Below are 18,539 nucleotides of genomic sequence, written 5' to 3' on the forward strand. Positions count from 1 at the left end.
TGGAGCCCAGATTCTGGAAGTCAGCATGTATTTCCTTAGTAATATTAACTGCTGTTTGGGCCAGGCCTCGCTCAAGTAGTTCAGAGAACTTCAAAAAGAGCTCCCCTGCATTCTGAGGTATCTCAAATTCTGAGTGACCAGCAGCTATAGAGACTGGTAAAGCCTGTGTTACCCCCTTTGCAGGGCCAGTATAGTGGACCAGTGGGGAGTCTGACTGGATACCTGAGGCGGCTGATATTGGTGACAGGGAGCCTGGTGAGCCTTGGACCGGCATAGGAGGAAAGTTTAATGTGGCAGGGGCGATCACTTGCCTCAAGTCAGCGCTTCCTCCTGTGTGAGGTAACTGTGGCTGAGGCGCGGCCGCCATCTTGGAATCGGTCTGAGTATCCAGCACCGTGTAACTCGTCCCCAGGCCTCTCCGGACCGCGCTGCTATACATGGGGAGCTCGACCGAGCGTTCCCCTATCGATTCCAACCCTCGGGAGCTTGGCACCGCCGTGAATCCGGTGCTAGGGCCGACGTGGGGCTGAGGCAGAGCGGAGCTCCTGGCTTACGCGGCCATCTTGGACGCCTCCGCGCATGCGCCTCCAGCAAATGATTTTTTATATGTACGAGAGGAGTGCCAGAATAGGACTGGTATGGAAGAGGTTAAGCATTTGGTTGACCCTCAAAACAAAACTTCTTGGAGTAAAACTATTGCCAAAGTGGTTTTAAATATGTTAAACTATTGTAAAGCATATTTGCCATGTAAAAGTATTTGCACTACCAATCTGGGCATTTATATGTGTGATTTCTTCCCTCAGCCAGGGATCAGAAGTGGGAAATGCATGCGCCCTATTTCTATTACTTGTGCTGGATCTCTTCTTGATGAGACGACAAGAACAGCTCAGACAGCAAGAGGTGGACGTCAGAGTACAGAGGATCATCGCACAGATTGATGGTATGTGACCTCTCTTGTTGGTATGCATATATAGAAATATACAGAAAGGTCACCCAGCTTAAATAGCAAACAGAAACTTCACATTATATACATTCTAGTGTATTTGATGGCAACATATGGCTTTGTGCTCCTTTGCCAGGATTTATGTTGTGATGTTTTGCTGCATACTTGCTGTCTACACAAGTGATATTCATTTGTATATACGGTGGAACTCTGGATTGCAAGCATAATCTGTTCCAGGAGAATACTTGTAATCCAAAGCACTCGCATATCAAAGCGAGTTTCCCCATAGAAGTCGATGGAAACGAAGATAATTTGTTACACATTGACTTCTATGGCATGCAATACCGCATGTGGCCAGAGTTGTGGGTGGGGGGCACGGAGAGACTCGGAAATAGCTGCTGGCTTTTAATATTTTTTTTTTTTTGGCAGGACACCGCTTTAAGAGCGTTTTAGGAGCATTGGTGTGTTGTATTAGCATTTTTGCAGTAAAAGAGGGGAAAAAAAGCTAAGAAAATGCTATTGGGAGCATTTGGGAGAGTTTCTGCTGGAAAAACACTCCAAGAAACTCTACAAAAATTTTTTTTTCTGCTCCTAGACACTGATGCTCAAATACCACTAATAACCTAAAGTAGTGTGCATGAGCACATCGGATAACACTATTTAGTAGACATGTGCACACTGAAATATTTCGTTTCGGAATTCCGTTTTTGTCAAAAAATTTATTTTGTTACTCCTGAAATTCTTTTTTGTTTTGTTAAAAAAAATGCATTAGTCTGAACATCCGAATAAATTAAGGTCGAATCTGTCATTGGGGTCTGTCGAATGTTCTAAGAAGATTTGACGGAGCAGCTAAACTCTAAGACGCCACAATCGTACATTTTCAGTCCAATGCTCCGCCCACAAGCTACAGTAGAATTCTAATGTTGTATGACTAGTAATAATATTTATTAATTATTATTACTAGTCAACCAACATGAGCGGAGCATTTGACCATAAATGTCCGCTCGTGGTGATTGTATGTTTTCAGCTGCTTCGTGGAATATTCATGTCTCTATAATGTTGAATCTTTTCTCTCTATGTCGAATAATCTCGGACTAATCAAGTTATGCCCTGTACACACGATCGGAATTTCTGAAGGGATAATTCCGATGGAATTTTTTGTCGGAAATTCCGTTTAAGCTGTCTTGCATACACACTGTCAGACCAAATTCCAACTGTCCAAAACGCGGTGATGTAAAACACTCCGACGAGGCGAGAAAAATTAAGTTCAATGCTTCCGAGCATGCGTCGACTTGATTCTGAGCATGCGTGTTTTTGAGTTCCACACGGACAATCGGAATTTCCGAAAGGCGTTTTATTCAATCGGAAAAAAATAAAACATGTTCTACTTCTAAACTCCGATGGGAAAAAAGTCTGATGGAGCCCGCACACAGCTATGAGTAAGCATCACATGATGTGAAACATGTCAGCCACCTTCCTGTTGTTCACTTAATTTTGACTGTGTAGTTTTGGTTGTTTTTTGGATTTTATTTGTATAATAAAGACATCGTTTTAAGGAGTGCGGCAATCCAGGACCTTCTTCTATCCAATGTACCTGTGCATAGCCAGCACCCTTTGGTTTAGTGGCATGGAAGCAAAGCCAAGGGATCAGCAGTTTTTAGAGCGATATCATCTCTCGGGGGCCCACACACGGTCGGGAATTTCCGATGAAAAAATTCCGTCTGACTTTTTTCATCGGAAATTCCGATCGTGTGTACGAGGCATCAGTCATTCAATAGCAGGTTCGATAGACACAGATCACTATTGTCACCTTCCTGGTAAATCTTCTATCTATATCGAACTGTTGTCGCAAACAAAGCGAAAACAAAGCATTTTTTATGTCGGAACGTTCGGATTCTGCACGTTCGTTATCTTTTGGTAAAACGAACACGAAAATCCCCGAAATTTGGACGAAAATGCATTCGGACGAAAACTAATGCACATGTCTACTATTTAGCTTCTAGGAGCAGAAAAAAAAGGCTAGTGTGCCTGGAGCCTTAAGCTTGAATCTGTAACCTAATGTCAGGTAATCGCACATATTTATGATTGGCTACCAATACTGACTTTTTATCTCTCCAGAGGCTCTGAACAGCGGGTATGAATTGGTGTGGGCAGACAGCATGTACCCTGACTTATACATGCCATCAGCACCCTCCTGGTCCCTTCATTGGGTTTATAGAGATGGGCGGCTTGTTAACCTTCCAGTAAGCCTCCTGGTGGATGGAGATGTCATTGCTTTAAGGCCCGGACAGGAGTCGTTTGCATCACTCAGGGGAATGAAGGTAAGTAGGGAGACACTTTAATACTTTACAAAAAAAAAGCATTGTTTAATAAAAGTATGAATTGTAACACTGATTAGTTTATCATCTTTTATCATTTATCAAGCTAGCCTTTTCCATTGTCCTTCAGCCACATTTCAGCACATTTCTGCCCTCCACCTCTGAAAAAAAAAAAGACTTCTGTTCTCCCGAATCTGTTATTCCTGCAATACAATTTCAGTTTCTCAAAAACAAAAACAAAAAAACTTTCTCCCTTGTGACAAAAAGCATGCCGCTCAAGAAGGCATTAATGCGGAGTTCCAAAAAGTGTAGCTGCTGACTTTTAATAATCGGACACTCACCTGTCCCGCAGTCCAGCGATGCGGGTGCAGGAAGCCTCGCTTCTCTCCCCTTCCTCTCCGAGGCACCGGCATTCTACCTGTGGGTGCTCGGCTGTGTCTTCTCAGCCGGGTGTGCACTGTGCGTGTGTGCGCAGTGCTTTGAATGGCCGGGCAATCTTCTGGGACCTGTGACGTGTCCCAGAAGATTGGAGGGAGGGAAAGGGAGAGGTGATCTTCCGGAGCCGTGGGAGCTGGGTTCCCATAAAAACAGGGTACCCGCTCCTCTCCCAAAAAATGACATGCCAAATGTGGCCACCAGTACTTAAAGTGGAAGTTCCATTTTTGGAACTCTCCTCTCTACTTACTGTTTTTATGTCCAATTTGTGATTTATTTTTATATTACCAAAAGTATTGGAAAGCCTGACTCGTAGTCTCCGCTCTAATTTATCTGTGCAGGCCAGTAAATTTCCTTCACCCCAAACTTTCTTATCAATGCCTTTATGGACCTTTCTTTGTGCAGTCATGTTTAAAGGGGCCATCCCCAAACTGTTCCCACAAAGTTGGGAGCATGAAATTGTCCTAAATGTGTTAGTTTTGCTGATGCCTTATAAGTTCCCATCACTGGAACTAAGGAGTCAAGCCCAACCCCTGAAAAACAACTTCACATCATAATCTCCTCTCTACCAAATGATTTGGACTAGTGCACAAAGCAAGGTCTATAACATTGAACCTTTCGGACCAAGACTGGGATGCCATTTAAGTTCATGTGCGTGTAAAAGCAGGTGTCCCAATACTTTTGGTAATATAGTGTACATGGGGCAAGCTCTGCTTACTGCCAATGGTTTTGCTATACTGCTTTCTCATTAGGTAAGTCTAAGCTTTAGCTGACTCATTGATAATAATACACCCCCTGTATGGCTAATATCTTATCCCAACAGTTGCTAACAGAAAGAGCAAATACACTAGAATTTCAGTGGCCGAAACATATTCGCCGAAAATTGTGTTTTTGCCATTTTGCCGCATATGGTGTTTTTTTTTTTTATAGGTCACGTGACTCAAAAAACGTAAACCGGGTGTGTTATTGATGCCTTTTTGCTGCGTTTTCAATGCGTTTCAACAGTGAGGTTTGTTTTTGGTGCGTTTTTTTAACTGACCAAAAATGCAGCAAGCTTTTTTTTTAAATGCTGCAACAGAAGCATAATGGAATTCAAAGGGATGCATTTTCTCGCGCTTAAGGTGCCAATAATGGCTCATAGTAAATTCATATTTATTTAAATTAAATTCAAAAAGTCGAATATAATACAATTTATTTTTTTTAAACTGTGATTTTCGGTTTAGGCCAGGTGCATCCTGAATTTTCCATTTCACCACCAATTTTTCCATTCAGTGCACCTCTAAAATACACTGAGCTGCTAAAGCTGACCTTACACTGATGGAAATTTGATTAGTGTGTGGCAGTCTCCTAGCAACAGAAATCAATCATTTGATTGACATCTGTCGAACGGACAAGTTGGGAAATTGTTCTCAATCAGCTGCTGCACCCCATGATCGGCGTATTCTTACAGATTTTGTCAGGAGCCTCTGTCAGAATACAATGTCCCTGAAGGGGGGGGGGGGGATTACCCAATCTATCTACTTTGTGTGGATAAAGGCATCTGTTGAGTTTTTTTTTTGTCCAGCCCACTTGCTGGATGAAAAAACTAACAGTGTATGGCCAGTTTAAGAGTCCCCTCTATTAGCTAATCTACAGTTTGTTAATATTTTACCGCCTCTCGCCTGCCCTATAGTACAATGATGGCACAAAGGGGTGGCTCTTGTTCTGGGCCGATGTCAAATGGCCCATGTGCAGGATCGGGAGCACCCGACACTGTTGGTGGCGGCATGTCCCCAGGACACAGCTCACCACCGACGAGTAAACAGCCAATAATCTTGGCTGTTTACCACATGATGGGCGTGATCCATTCACAGCCAATCACAAATGTTAACACAGACCGGTAACTGGCTGTTACAGGCTCTTCTCTACTCATACACCGTTTCCAGTGTGAGGAGAGAAGAGCCAGGAGCAATGAGTTACTGATATGTGTCTATATTGTAATGCACTAAGCACCTGAATAAAGAGAACCTGTCGCATTGCTCCATCAGCAGTGTAACAGTCCTCATCAGTGCCCAGCGGTGTTAATGTCAGTTACCATAAGTGCCCATAAAGTGCAACTGTCACCATCAGAGACTGCCATCAGTGACCGTCAGCGGTGCACCTGTCACCCATCAGTGACTGTCACCCGTCGCACAGCATATCACCAAAGTACCCGACACACAGCCACCATCAGCAGTCAAGTACCAGCCATGTCCAAAAAAGTTTACAGCAGTGAGGAGGTGTTTCAGTTCCCCAGCATGACTGATGAGAGCAGCGGGGAGTTCTCAGTCCGATTCCAAATCTGATATGGAGTTTGAACCGATTGAAAATAGTGGATCGGCGACTGAATCAGAGGAAGAAGTGGTCCCTCCTAAAAGGGTACGGCGCTCTGAAAAATGGGCAGTCACCAGCGATATTATTTATGGACCTCACCCTTGACATGGGGCTTTCAAAAAAATGAAAGATATGCCTACTGGTCCACCCACCCCATCCACTACTTGCCCATTTATTTTTCAGTTATGCAGAGGTCCCGATATGAGATGAATATGCGCTTCCTTCACTTCAGTGACAACACCCAGTACCCTGCCAGGGATCATCCAAACTATGACAAATTATATAAAATATGCCCACTTATAAAAGAAAATTCCCAAAGATTTTCTGAACTTTATGTCCCTGATCAGAATATATGTGTGGATGAGTCTCTGATACACTTTACAGGCCAGCTAGGAATAAAACAATATATTCCTACAAAAAAGGCCAAATATGGAGTCAAATTCTATAAGCAATGTGGGATATCTGTATGCGTTCCGAAGGAAGCTCCAGTCCCCTGAGTGCCCGACCTACATGGGCACAGCCAGAAAAATCGTATGGGACCTGGCATACCAACTGCTGCAAAAAGGTTATCGTATACACCTGGATAACTGTTATACTAGCCTGACGCCTACACCCTGCAAAAACCCTGGCTTGCGAAACCTCCAAAAAGAACAGGAAGGGATTCCCACAAGCGTTTGTGAACAAAAAAATGTGAAGGGCGGAAAAGCAACACTGAGAACGACAGAGTGCTGGCCTTGAGGTGGAGGAATGTATACATGCTGTCCACCATCCATAATGACATCACAGTTGAGATTCTCGGAAGACATGGTCCCATTCAAAAACCAATATGCGTCCAAGAATATAATCTTTATATATGTGGGGACAGGGGGTGGATTTCAATGACCAAATGCTTTAGTCCTATTTGGCAAGGTCCCGTTTCTAGTAAGAAAGTTGTGATTTATATTTTTAATTTGGCAATTTACAATGCATATATCGCCTGCACCAAATCAATGGAAAGCCCCACCTCTTTCCTAAAATTAATCAAGGAAATGGTGACATTTCTCATCTATCCACAAAGTCCACCCTCCCCCAGAAAACCTTCGCTCTTATGCTCTTAGCCAACTTCAAAAGTGCCACTTCCCGGACAGCATTCCACATTCTGAAGCAGGCCGAAGATCCCAAAAAATATGTCATTTATGCAGCAAAAGAGGAGTTTGAAGAGATACCAGCTACCATTGTCCCCAGTGTCCCTCCCAACCAATACATTGGAGAATGCTTCTGACGTTATCATACATCCCTAAAATATTAGCCCATATTTTTAACCATTTCCCCATTTTCATCATCTGTGCTGACCATTGTCCATGCTTCCTCAAATAACCATGCCACTGCCTTCCACGTGAACTGACCCTGGCCTGTTTTTTAGCCATGCCTCTGCCTACTGCTTGGACTGTTTCCACGTAAACTGACCCTGGCCTGTTTTATCGACTATGCTTCTGCCTACCGCTTGGACTGATCTGTTGCCCTGCTACTGTAGTACACAGGGGTCTCGCATATGTGAGGGGCTCCAGAATTGTTTTTCCGGATGGAGAAAACAAATTTTGGGGTTTTCTCTGGGTTTTGTCATTTCCGGATTAGGGTCTGGAGTCCAGGGGCTTCAAAGAGATTTGGGTGGGAGAAGCCTCTACCCCTGTGCCCAGGTCTTACCCGAACGAGGCCCTCAGCCTGCTGCTGACTTACTGCCATCATGCCTTTGCCTGCAGCATGAACTGACCACACCTCTGCCTGCTACCTGTGCTATGGAAATATTTAGCTGTAGCAAGAGGCAGTATGTTTATGAAGGGCTGTAGAGCGGTAGAATGAGTGTCTGCAGGTAACAGTGTACCAGGACCAATATTTTGGCTGTGCTGACCATGTCTCTGCCTGGACAATTTCTTTGGACAAATGCTTTGGCTGTGCTGACAATATCCCTGTACTGACTATAGACAATATTCCTGCCTGCTGCCTGGATAATTACTTTTGTTGTCGCTAAGCACGTCCCTGCCTGCTGCCTGGAACAATGCTCTCCTCTGTGGACAACTGCACTACTAAAGCTACAGGTAATATTTTTTTTTTACTCTTTTTTCAATATAATTTGTTTTGGAGTGTAATTCTTGGTATGTATATGCTATGTGTTTAGAAATATGAAGGCCTTCAAAAGTGTGATAGGTTGTCATGACATTAGAGGTCTAATTTAACCCTGAAAGTGCTTCTTGAATGTTGGGCCTCTGTAGGTGGCCAGGCTGTGTAAAAGTCTCACACATATGGTATCGCCATACTCATGAGTAGCAGAATGTATTTTGGGGTGCAATTTTTGATATGTGCATGCTAGGTGTTAAAATATTTTATGAATGGAGAACTTTGTGTAAAAATAAAAATAAAAAATGTGCTTTCATTTTCTTTCCACATTTTCCAAAAACTTGTGGAGAAAAATTACATGTTCAAAAGACTCATTATGCCTCGTAGAATATGCGTTGGGGTGTTTACTTTCCTAAATGGGGTAATTTTGTGGGCGTTTCCATTGTCCTGGTGCTCTGGGGTCTTCAAAAGTTAGGTCATCATGATATTGGTTGTGTAATTTATGTCCCCAGAACACCTGATGGCGCTCCCTGCATGTTTGGCCTCTGTATGTGGCTAGGCTGTGAAAAAGTCTTGCACGAGGTATTGTCATATTTAGTATCAGAATGTGTTTTGAGGTGTAGTAGCAAATATGCACATGTCATGTGTGAGAAATATCCTGTTTAATATCACAATTTAGTAAAAAAAATATATATAATATATTATATATATATATATATATAAAAAATATATAATTTGGGGAATTAAAAAACCTCACCATATATCCTACTTAATACTTTGGAATGTCTACTTTCTAAAAAGGGATCATGTGGGGGGTATTTGTGAGATAGACTTTCAGTACATCAGGTGTGATCAATTTTCAGCGATTGGTACCATAGTTTGTAGACTCTATGGCCCGGATTCACAAAGGAGTTACGACGGCGTATCTCCAGATACGCCGTCGTAACTCTGAGTGCGGGCCGTCGCAACTCGGCGCCTGATTCATAGAATCAGATACGCCTCACAGTTGCCTAGATACGAGAGGTGTAAGTCTCCTACGCCGTTGTATCTTAGGGTGCATATTTACGCTAGCCGCTAGGTGGCGCTTCCGTATATTTCCGCATCGAATATGCTAATTAGCTAGATATGCCGATTCACAAACGTACGTGCCCCCGGCGTATCAGGATACGTCCTTTACGTTGGGCGTCAGACCGGCATAAAGTTACCCCTCATAAAGCAGGGGTAAGTCATGTTAGGTATGGACGTCAGAAACGTACGAACAGCGTCGTATTTTACGTCGTTTGCGTAAGTTGTCCGTGAATGGAGCTTTGCGTAGGTTACGTTCACGTCGACTAAACATTGAGCGGGCGTAATTTACTTTGAAAATTTGACGTGATACTGAGCATGCGCGCACATGTGCCGTTCGTAAAACGCGTCATTTACGTGGGGTCACGAAACATTTACATACAACACGCCCCCTAACAGCCTAGTTTGAATTAGGCGGGCTTACGCCATGTCAGATACACTACGCCGCCGTAACTTACAGCGCAAGTTGTTTCTGAATACAGGACATGGCGCTCTAAGTTACGGCGGCGTAGTGTATCTGAGATACGCTACGCCCGCCTAAAGATAGGCGTTTGTATGTGAATCTGGGCCTATCACTTTCACAAAGACCAAATAATATAAACTGATTTGGGTTATTTTTACCAAAGATATGTAGCAGTATAAATTTTGGTCAAAATGTATGACGAAAAGTTACAAATTTACAATTTTTATAACAGAAACCAAGAAAATGCATGTTACAAAATGTTCGGTATTTTATTATTTATAGCACAAAAAATAAAAAACTCAGTAGTGATTAAATACCACCAAAAGAAAGCTCTATTTGTGTGGGGGAAAAAGGACACAGATTTCATATGGGTACCGTGTTGTATGACCGCACAATTGTTTTTCAAAGTGTGAGAGCACAGAAAGCTGAAAATTGGCCTGGGCAGGAAGGGGGTTAAGATTGTTAAAGTGACACTAAACACACCCTGTTTAATTTAAATTTCCCCTTCTATTTCTGTATGTAGATGATGGCACTGTTTTTTATTTCAATTTGACATAAAAAAACACCTGGGGGGGCATGGCCGACGATGGAAACCTGAGGATGTGTACTGCCGAGCTCTGTGCTCCCCAGTGCTAAATTGGCTGCTTCTCTGCACACATTTGCCCGATATCCTCATTTCGGCACCCAGTTCACTTCTCACTGACACCACTGAACCACAAAGGGAAATGATCTAGCGGTATTACTTGTGAACAGCCCTGCCAGACTCCCACGCCGAGAGGGACAAGATGGCGCTGGGCAAGATGGCTGCTAAGTCGTGGCCCACCTCCTCTTCACAGGCATCTGCCACCTTGCTTTCTGACAAGCCCTGCACACTCCCTGCAACCTCCTCGGGGACAGATCCTCCTTCAGCCACAGATGTACATCAATCCTCCGATCTTCAGGGGAATGGCTTGACTACAGCACTGCAGTGTGGGTCAGAGGGAACCGTAAGGTCCTCATTTCTGCTTTCCGAGCAGACTTTGAATTCTGGGCTAGTAAGATTGAGACCTCTCTCCTCACAGAGTTGGATGCCTTGCGGCAACAGGTCTCGGCTTCAGAAAGGAATGTGTAAGCCATTGCCCTGACTCAAGCTGACCATGCTGCGTGCCCCCTGGCTTTGGAGTCCGCCTCGCATCTTTCTCGCCTTCGCCAACACCAACTCTGCATAGAGGTTAGCGAGAACAGAAGCCGCAGAAATAATATAGGCTTAAAAGGCATCCCAGAAGCCACATCAGGTATTCACTTTCACTATCACTATCATCTAGTTCTGGGCAGGGAGGCCGCATCTCCTATTGACCTGGCTAGAGTTCACAGAGTGGGGGGAGCAGACGGCGATCTTGTTACTTGCCCTAGAGATGTTCTCTGCCGAGTACAATACTACACCCTAAAAGAGGTGATTATGTGCAAAACTTGCCACCAAGGTCCTATGGATTTTGATGGCTCCACCATACATTTTTTCCCAGACCTCTCTCGGAATACCCTCTAAAATGCATTGGGTGGTCTGCCGTTTGCCTAATTTGCAAGCCGATCTCTCTGACCCGGAAAAACTTTCTACATTCTTCACTTTTCTCAAACAAGATCCCATCTCTGTTCCGATTGGCTCGACCCTCCAGAGGATTGTCTTCAGTGGTCAAGACCTAAACCTCTCCCTCAACGCCGTAGGTGCCCTAGATCCAGGTCTGTGTCAAGTGACCTCTGCCATCGCCGCACATTACTGGAGTCTTGAAAATGTATCTTTTCCTGCTGCTCTGTTTTGCAACTGACTTCTTGGTCGTACAAAGTCCTGGCTCGCCCATGGTCTACTACCTCCCACCATGGTGATCCCACTTGCCAATTGCCTTGAATACCCAGAAAGTGGGGGAAATGGGGGGTATCCCCCACTGCGGATTGCTTGTGCCGCAAGATCTGCTGACCTACATGGCCGGTCGTTCTAACTGTCACTTCCTCACTACATTGCATTGCACTTGGGCCCCCCCACATGCTTTTCTAACGGTATCACAAGGGGAATGGGAGTACTGGATCTGAACCACAGCCGAACGTTTATATTACTGGGGTTTCCACTTAATACCGACCTCCTTTATGGCCCAGTTTTTTGTTTTTTTACAAATCCATTGCCATAAGGTCTTATATAACCTATTTCATACAGTAGATAACAGCTTTTTAAAACTTACTTGCCAGTTATCTGTTGCCTGTTTATAGGTTTTAATGCAAGGAATGTCTCGGGTTGCCCTGGGGCTTTGGATTGTTAATTCTGCCATACCTCCGGCCTTGCATGGTACCGAGTCTGTCGAGGGATCCCCATAGCTCTTAATATACTCTATCTCTGGGACTGGCTCCAGTGGTATTTTTGCACTGGCCAGTACTTGCGATAGCTCAGGTTGACCCGGAGTGATGGGTGCCTACCCACAGATTTACATTTTGTCTAATTTGTTTCACTTGTATACCTACGTTAAACCTTTAAAGTTCTTACATTAATGTATATATATGTTTGCAGCTGCCTGGGACTTCTGTATATGATTTTTCCCGTCTCTCCCCACATAAATTCATTATGCTATGGTCTTTATTAAGTGTTTATATTAAAATAGTAAATACTACATTTGAGCTCTCGTGTTGAGATTGTTAACAATATCAGTTATGATATGACCGTTATTTTTTTCTACTAGTACTGTATGCTTTTTTTAGCTGCTGGGAACACATCTCGGGTATTCCTATCTTTGACCTTCTCCCTCCATAGGACTGGCATAGTTTGTGCCTATTGCATGATTAATCGCATGGTGCCCTGCGCTTCGCAGACACTAGTTTTTTTTTTTGTGACACTCCTCCTTGAGTGCCTTACCCTCTGTGCTTTTTCTATTTACCCTTTCCTCCACTCCTCTATGTCCCCCTTATCTCCTCTTATACCCCTCTCTCCCTTTCCCTCACTTCCCCTTTTCCCTTGCGCCTCCTACTTTCCCTTACCCTAACTGCATCATGGCTCACGCGATTGAAACGCATCTGCTCTTGAAACTTTTGCTCTTACAATGCTAGGGGCCTCAATATTGCTTCTAAGAGAGGTCAAATCTTATATCAAATGCATAAACTAGCCAACATCTTGCTATTACAGAAGACTCACTTTCAGGCTGGCTCTATTCCTTCCTGTACCAACAGATATTTCAATTGATGGTTCCATAGTACCGATCCTGCACGTAAGGCTAATGGGGTCTCGGTCACCTTTCATAAGATGTTACCAATCATCTTAATTGACCATATGGCTGATCCCATGACATTTTTAAAAAAGCTTCTAAGTATCTTTTTCCTAATAAATATACAGCAGTCACATGACTCGGGTCTTTCCTGTCTGCAGGGAAACATAAGCAGGAGGAGCTTATAATCCTATGCAGCTGGTCACATGTTCAAGATAAAAAAAAAAAACAGCCTTTGGAATACAGAGTAAAAATAAATAATTTATATCAATAAACTACTTTTAAATTGGCATACAAATATATATATTTGATATGAAACCTTTATTATTTTGTGGAAATAACATGGTGTGGGTGGGTTTCTGCAAATCACATGCTGGGTCACTCCCCTCCAGCCTGTGTCTTGGAATAAGAGGGAGGGGATGCCACCATTTAATCCCATTGAGTTTAGCTAGTTAGTGGGCATGGATGAGGAGGGAGGGAGGGAGTGGGCTGTCATTTACCACTGTGTATACACCCACATTTGGGACTGTATGGTCACATGGGCTGTTCAGATAGAAACTTGCTGAAAACTGAGCATGTGCAGAGCTGCCAACACTGCTCTGTAAAATCCCAAGCTGAATTGGGGGCATGGACAGAAGGTGTAGATGGAGAGCAGCAGGATCAATCAGGTTTTTTGCAGTATATAGAAAACAAATCTCATAGTGAGTATGAACAGCATGTTATACACCATTTACTGATGGGTTTTATGATGAGGGTTTAGTTACACTTTAATACAGTAACACACAAAATATGAAGGAGTAGTAGTGTAAAAATGTGATATTAGTATCAGAAAAGCCTATTAGAGTAAACATTTCAAAAATAAATCAAAATATGAACTGCCTGAAATCAGGATACTATCACTTTTACTTCAGCAGGAAGTGACCGCGCCAGCCCAAAACCTAACTTATTGTCTATTCTCTCTAAAACTTAAAAAACAGTTGACTTTGGGCTTATGTAGTATCGTACAGCTTCATGCAGTATATGTCCTGTCCTTGTGATGTTTTAGTGGCATGTGCTAGCATTAGTGTATGAAGGTAGTAAAAGTAAAACTTGTGGACCGTTCCCTCTTAGTTATTGATATTCTCATTCACAGGATGATGAGCACATAGTTCTAGAACCAGGAGATCTGTTCCCTCCTTTCTCACCACCACCATCACCTCACGCAGAAGGCAAGAAGGTACCACAAGAACCACAACAGCATCATCTGTTTCGTGTCATGAAAACTCCCGTGCTTGAGAATGTCAGGTAAGGCTATGGGTGGGTCTCTGGGGTTACTGAGCACTCGTACATTGTGTATAGTCAGCCTTTGCTGTCACGCAGATAGAACATCCATAGCTAGATTTTCGCAGTCTATTAAACATACTTCTCTTTTATAAGTTACAATACCAGTAACCTTTTATAAATTACAGTGCCTTGACAAAGTATTCATACCCCTTGACATTTTCATATTTTGTCATGTTCGGCCCCTTTTCACGGCCGGGGACAGTCCTATGGAACGCCGGATGTCAGCGGAGACATGTCCGCCGACATCCGATCTCCCAAAATCAGGCGTATGGCGATACGTCCATATCCGTCCATGGCGGTTCGGGTGAGATCTGACAAAAACAGACATGTCGTCCGTTTTCATCAGATCGCTCCATAGGAATCAGCGGCGCTGCACAAGCCCCTCCCCGCTCAGTGAGCAGAGAGGAGCTTGTCATCCGCCAGATCAGCGGAGATCTGCGGACTGATCTCCCGCTAAGCTGGCGGGAGCAGGTGGTCTCCGTAGCGACGGAATCCGCCTCGTGTATAACTGGCCTTACAGCCAAAAAACATAAATGTATTTTATTAGGATTTTATGTGATAGACTAACACAAAGTGGCACTTAATTGTGAAGTAGAAGGAAAATGATAAATGGTGTTAATTTTTTTTTTTTATAAATATGTGAAATATGTGGTGTGCATTTGTATTCGGACCCATTTACTCTGATACCCCTGTGTGTAATTTAATCTCAGTATAAACACAGCTGTTCTGTGAACCCCTCAGAGGTTTGTTAGAGCAGGGCTTGACAAATTTGTTTGGAATCTAGGAGCCAGCTAAAAAAGTTAAGAGCCAGGTTTTTTTTTTTTTAACGAACGACAAAGCTGATCATGGTATATATACTGGATTTTTTCTTTATTTTATTTTTGAATACTAGTAATGGTGGCGATCAGCAACTTAGAGCGGGACTGTGATAGTGTGGCATACAATCTGACACTGGGTCAGAACTAACTGCTACTGACATCTCAAGTTACACTAATACAGTGAGCAGTGATAATAATATACACTGTTTTTATTTCCTGCCTTGCAGGGACACAAGACCGCCATATCCCTGCTTAGGCCCCTTCCACACGGGGACGGATCAACTTGCAGCGGTCCGCCAGCTCAGCAGGAAATCTCTCCGCCGAGCCGGCGGATGACAGGTCCCTCTCTGCTCACTGAGCGGTGAGGGGCTTGTCCAGCACCTTTGTCTCCTATTGAGGGATCGGACAAAAACGGACAGCATGTCCCTTTTCATCAGATCTCACCTGATCCGATCCGCCATGGACGGATAGTGACATATCGCCATCCATCTGATTTTATCGGATCCGATGTCAGCGCACATGTCACCGCTGACATCCGACACTCCATAGAGAAGCATTGAGCGCCCGTTCAGGTCCGCCGGAAAAACTGACAGGCGGACCTGAACGGTCCGACCGTGTGAAAGGGGCATAAGGGTCCAGGTCGGCCTGAAAAACTGACAGGCGAACCTGATCAGACAGCCCATGTGAAAGAGGCCAAGCAGGGAGATGACAAATAATAAAATCATTTTAATTAAGAAAAAAAATCAGTTTTTACAAAAAAAAAAGCTATTAAAAGAAAAAAGGCTTTATGAAGCTATTTAAACCAGCTCCCCTCCCCACACTCACCATTAGGCAAAAGGCGCCAGATAACGGCCACAATCGCTTCCTTCTCTTCTCCACTTTGGGAAGGAGATGGGCGGGCAGTAAATACAGGCAGAAATCCCCATTAGTATTGCTGGTTGTCTCTTGTCATACCAGCGGCGAGCACAAGATGGCGCCAGACTACATAAGGAATTATAGGCCTGCAGTAGGCCGCAAAACGGTGGCCTTGATTACCGGCTGGAGCGGCACTCCGCGATCACGTGGCCGGGTGCACGGAGACACAGGTTGCCCCAGGCGCCAGGTTGCTAATTCTAGTCGCAATTGCGACCTGGCGCCTGGGTTAGAGCACCTTAGTGAACAAACAGCCTCATAAAAGCCAGGGAACACACCAGACAGGTCAAGGATAAAGTTGTGGAGAAGTTTAAAGCAGGGTTAGGTTATAAAAAAAAAATATCCCACGCTTTGAACATCTCACAGAGCACCGTTCAATCCATCATCTGAAAATGGAAAGAGTATGGCACAACTGCAAACCTACCAAGACATGGCCATCCACCTAAATTGACAGACCGGGCAAGGAGGGCATTTACCGGAGAAGCAGCCAAGATGCCCATGGTAACTCTGGAGGATCTGCAGAGATCCACAGCTCAGATGGGAGAATCTGTCCACAGGACAACTATTAGTCGTGCACTCCACAAATATTCCCTTTATGGAAGAGTGGCAAGAAGAAAGACATTGTTGAAAGCCATAAGAAGTCCCATTTTCAGTTTGCCAGAAGCTATGTGGGAGACAGAAAATGTGTGGCAGAAACCGAACACTGCACATCACCCTGAACACACCATCCCAACCGTGAAACCTGGTGGTGGCAGCATTATGTTGTTGGGGTGCTTTTGATGGGAATACAGGGCAATCTTGGAAGAATACCTGTTAAGAGTCTGCAAAAGCCTTGAGACTGGGACAGAGGTTCACCTTTCAGCAGGACAACGACCCTAAACATTCAGCCGGAGCTACAATGGAATGGCATATTCATGTGTTAGAATGGCTTAGTCAAAGTCCAGACCTAAATCCAATTGAGAATCTGTGGCAAGACTTGAAAACTGCTGTTCAGACGCTCTCCATCCAATCTGACAAAGCTTGAGTTATTTTACAAAGAAGAATGGACAGAAATGTCACTCTCTAGATGTACAAAGCTGGTAGAGACATCCCCAAAAAGACTTGTAGCTGTAATTGCAATGAAAGGTGCTTCTACAAAGTATTGACTCTGGGGGGCTGAATACAAATGTACGTCACTTTTTTCACATATTTATTTGTAAAGCATTTGGAAAACCATTTATCATTTTCATTCCACTTCACAATTATGTGCCACTTTGTGTTGGTCTATCACACAAAATTCCAATAAAATACATTTACATTTTGGGTTGTAACATGAGAAATTGTGAAAAATTTGACACAATGAGTGGAGAAGGGCACAATGATACTAAAGGCACTATAAGAAAAATTACATATATAATGCAGTCTGTCATCAACATTAGCAAAGCAGTCTTTGTTTTACTGAGCCCCCCTGTAACTTTTATCTGGTGATCCTGCAGTTATTTTTAACTTCCTTTAACAGACTGAGCTGTACAGCAAAAGTGGCAGTTGGAGGGTAGAGAGAAACAATTTACCACGGACGGGGGTGCTTACAATGATCAGCTTTTATTCATATTGTTAAAATCTTTATCCCACGAGGGGGAAAAAAAAACAGTTTCTGTAACTGCTCATAAAGTGTTAGCTGGAGTTATACTTTCATCAATTGGTCACTTATGTAAATTCCATTTAAATCTACCAGTCAACGGACTAGGACAGCTGCATTATCAGTCTGGAGGGAAGGGTAGTTAAATGTATCAGCAGATTTAGATCAGTTACAGCAAACCGTTGTTTTCCTTTTGGGCTAAAGGTTTTGCATGATTAAATAAAAATGTTATAATTTTAATCACCCCTGCCAACGGTTTGTCTCCTCCATATAAACTGATACATTCTGCTGGAGAGTTTATATTGTCAAAAAACAACAGAGTTGCTGGCTGGATTACCAGATGAAAACAGCATAAAAGCCTAAAAAAAGGAAACTGATGCAGCCATCACATCTAATGCCGCGTACACACGATCATTTTTCGGCATTAAAAAAACTACGTTTTTCGGCAAGTAGAAAAAATTTTGTTTTTTCCAACTTCATCATTAAAACAACGTTGCCCACACACCATCGTTTTAAAAAAATGCTCTAGCAAAGCGCGGTGACGTACAATACGTACGACTGCACTATAAAGGGGAAGTTCCATGCGGATGATGCCACCCTTGGGGCTGCTTTAGCTGATTTCCTGTTAGTAAAAGACGATTCGCGCTTTTCTGTCTGTTACAGCGTGATGAATGTGCTTACTCCATTACGTGCGGTAGTTTTACCAGAACGAGCGCTCCCGTCTCATAACTTGCTTCTGAGCATGCCCGGGTTTTTAACGTCGTTTTAGCCCACACACGATCATTTTTTACAACCCGAAAAACGACATAATTTAAAATGTTGTTTTTCAGAACCCGAAAAATGATGTGTAGCCCACACGTGATTATTTTAAATTACATTTTTTTTAAACGTCGTTTTTTTTCATGTCGAAAAATGATGGTGTGTACGTGGCATTAGAATTGGGAAGCTGCAGTATAATAAATGTTTCCTTCTGGGTG

At 43.5% G+C, this 18,539-nt stretch overlaps 1 protein-coding gene across 7 annotated transcripts in view; it reads left to right on the forward strand.

Moving 5' to 3' along the window:
* Positions 1-18,539, forward strand: part of TMEM94 (transmembrane protein 94) — a 154,988-nt gene that overhangs the window by 36,457 nt on the left and 99,992 nt on the right. For 4 of the 7 annotated variants that reach the window (XM_040330252.1, XM_040330247.1, XM_040330254.1 and 1 more), the window contains exons 5-7: positions 804-940; positions 3,062-3,264; positions 14,024-14,175. In XM_040330252.1, the coding sequence (XP_040186186.1) occupies positions 804-940; positions 3,062-3,264; positions 14,024-14,175 (492 nt within the window). Of the gene's footprint in view, positions 1-803; positions 941-3,061; positions 3,265-8,057; positions 8,124-14,023; positions 14,176-18,539 lie in introns of all 7 variants that reach the window. The other 3 variants (XM_040330249.1, XM_040330251.1, XM_040330248.1) reach the window with 1 other exon arrangement.

Source organism: Rana temporaria, chromosome 12, assembly GCF_905171775.1.
Source record: "Rana temporaria chromosome 12, aRanTem1.1, whole genome shotgun sequence".
NCBI lineage: Eukaryota > Metazoa > Chordata > Amphibia > Anura > Ranidae > Rana > Rana temporaria.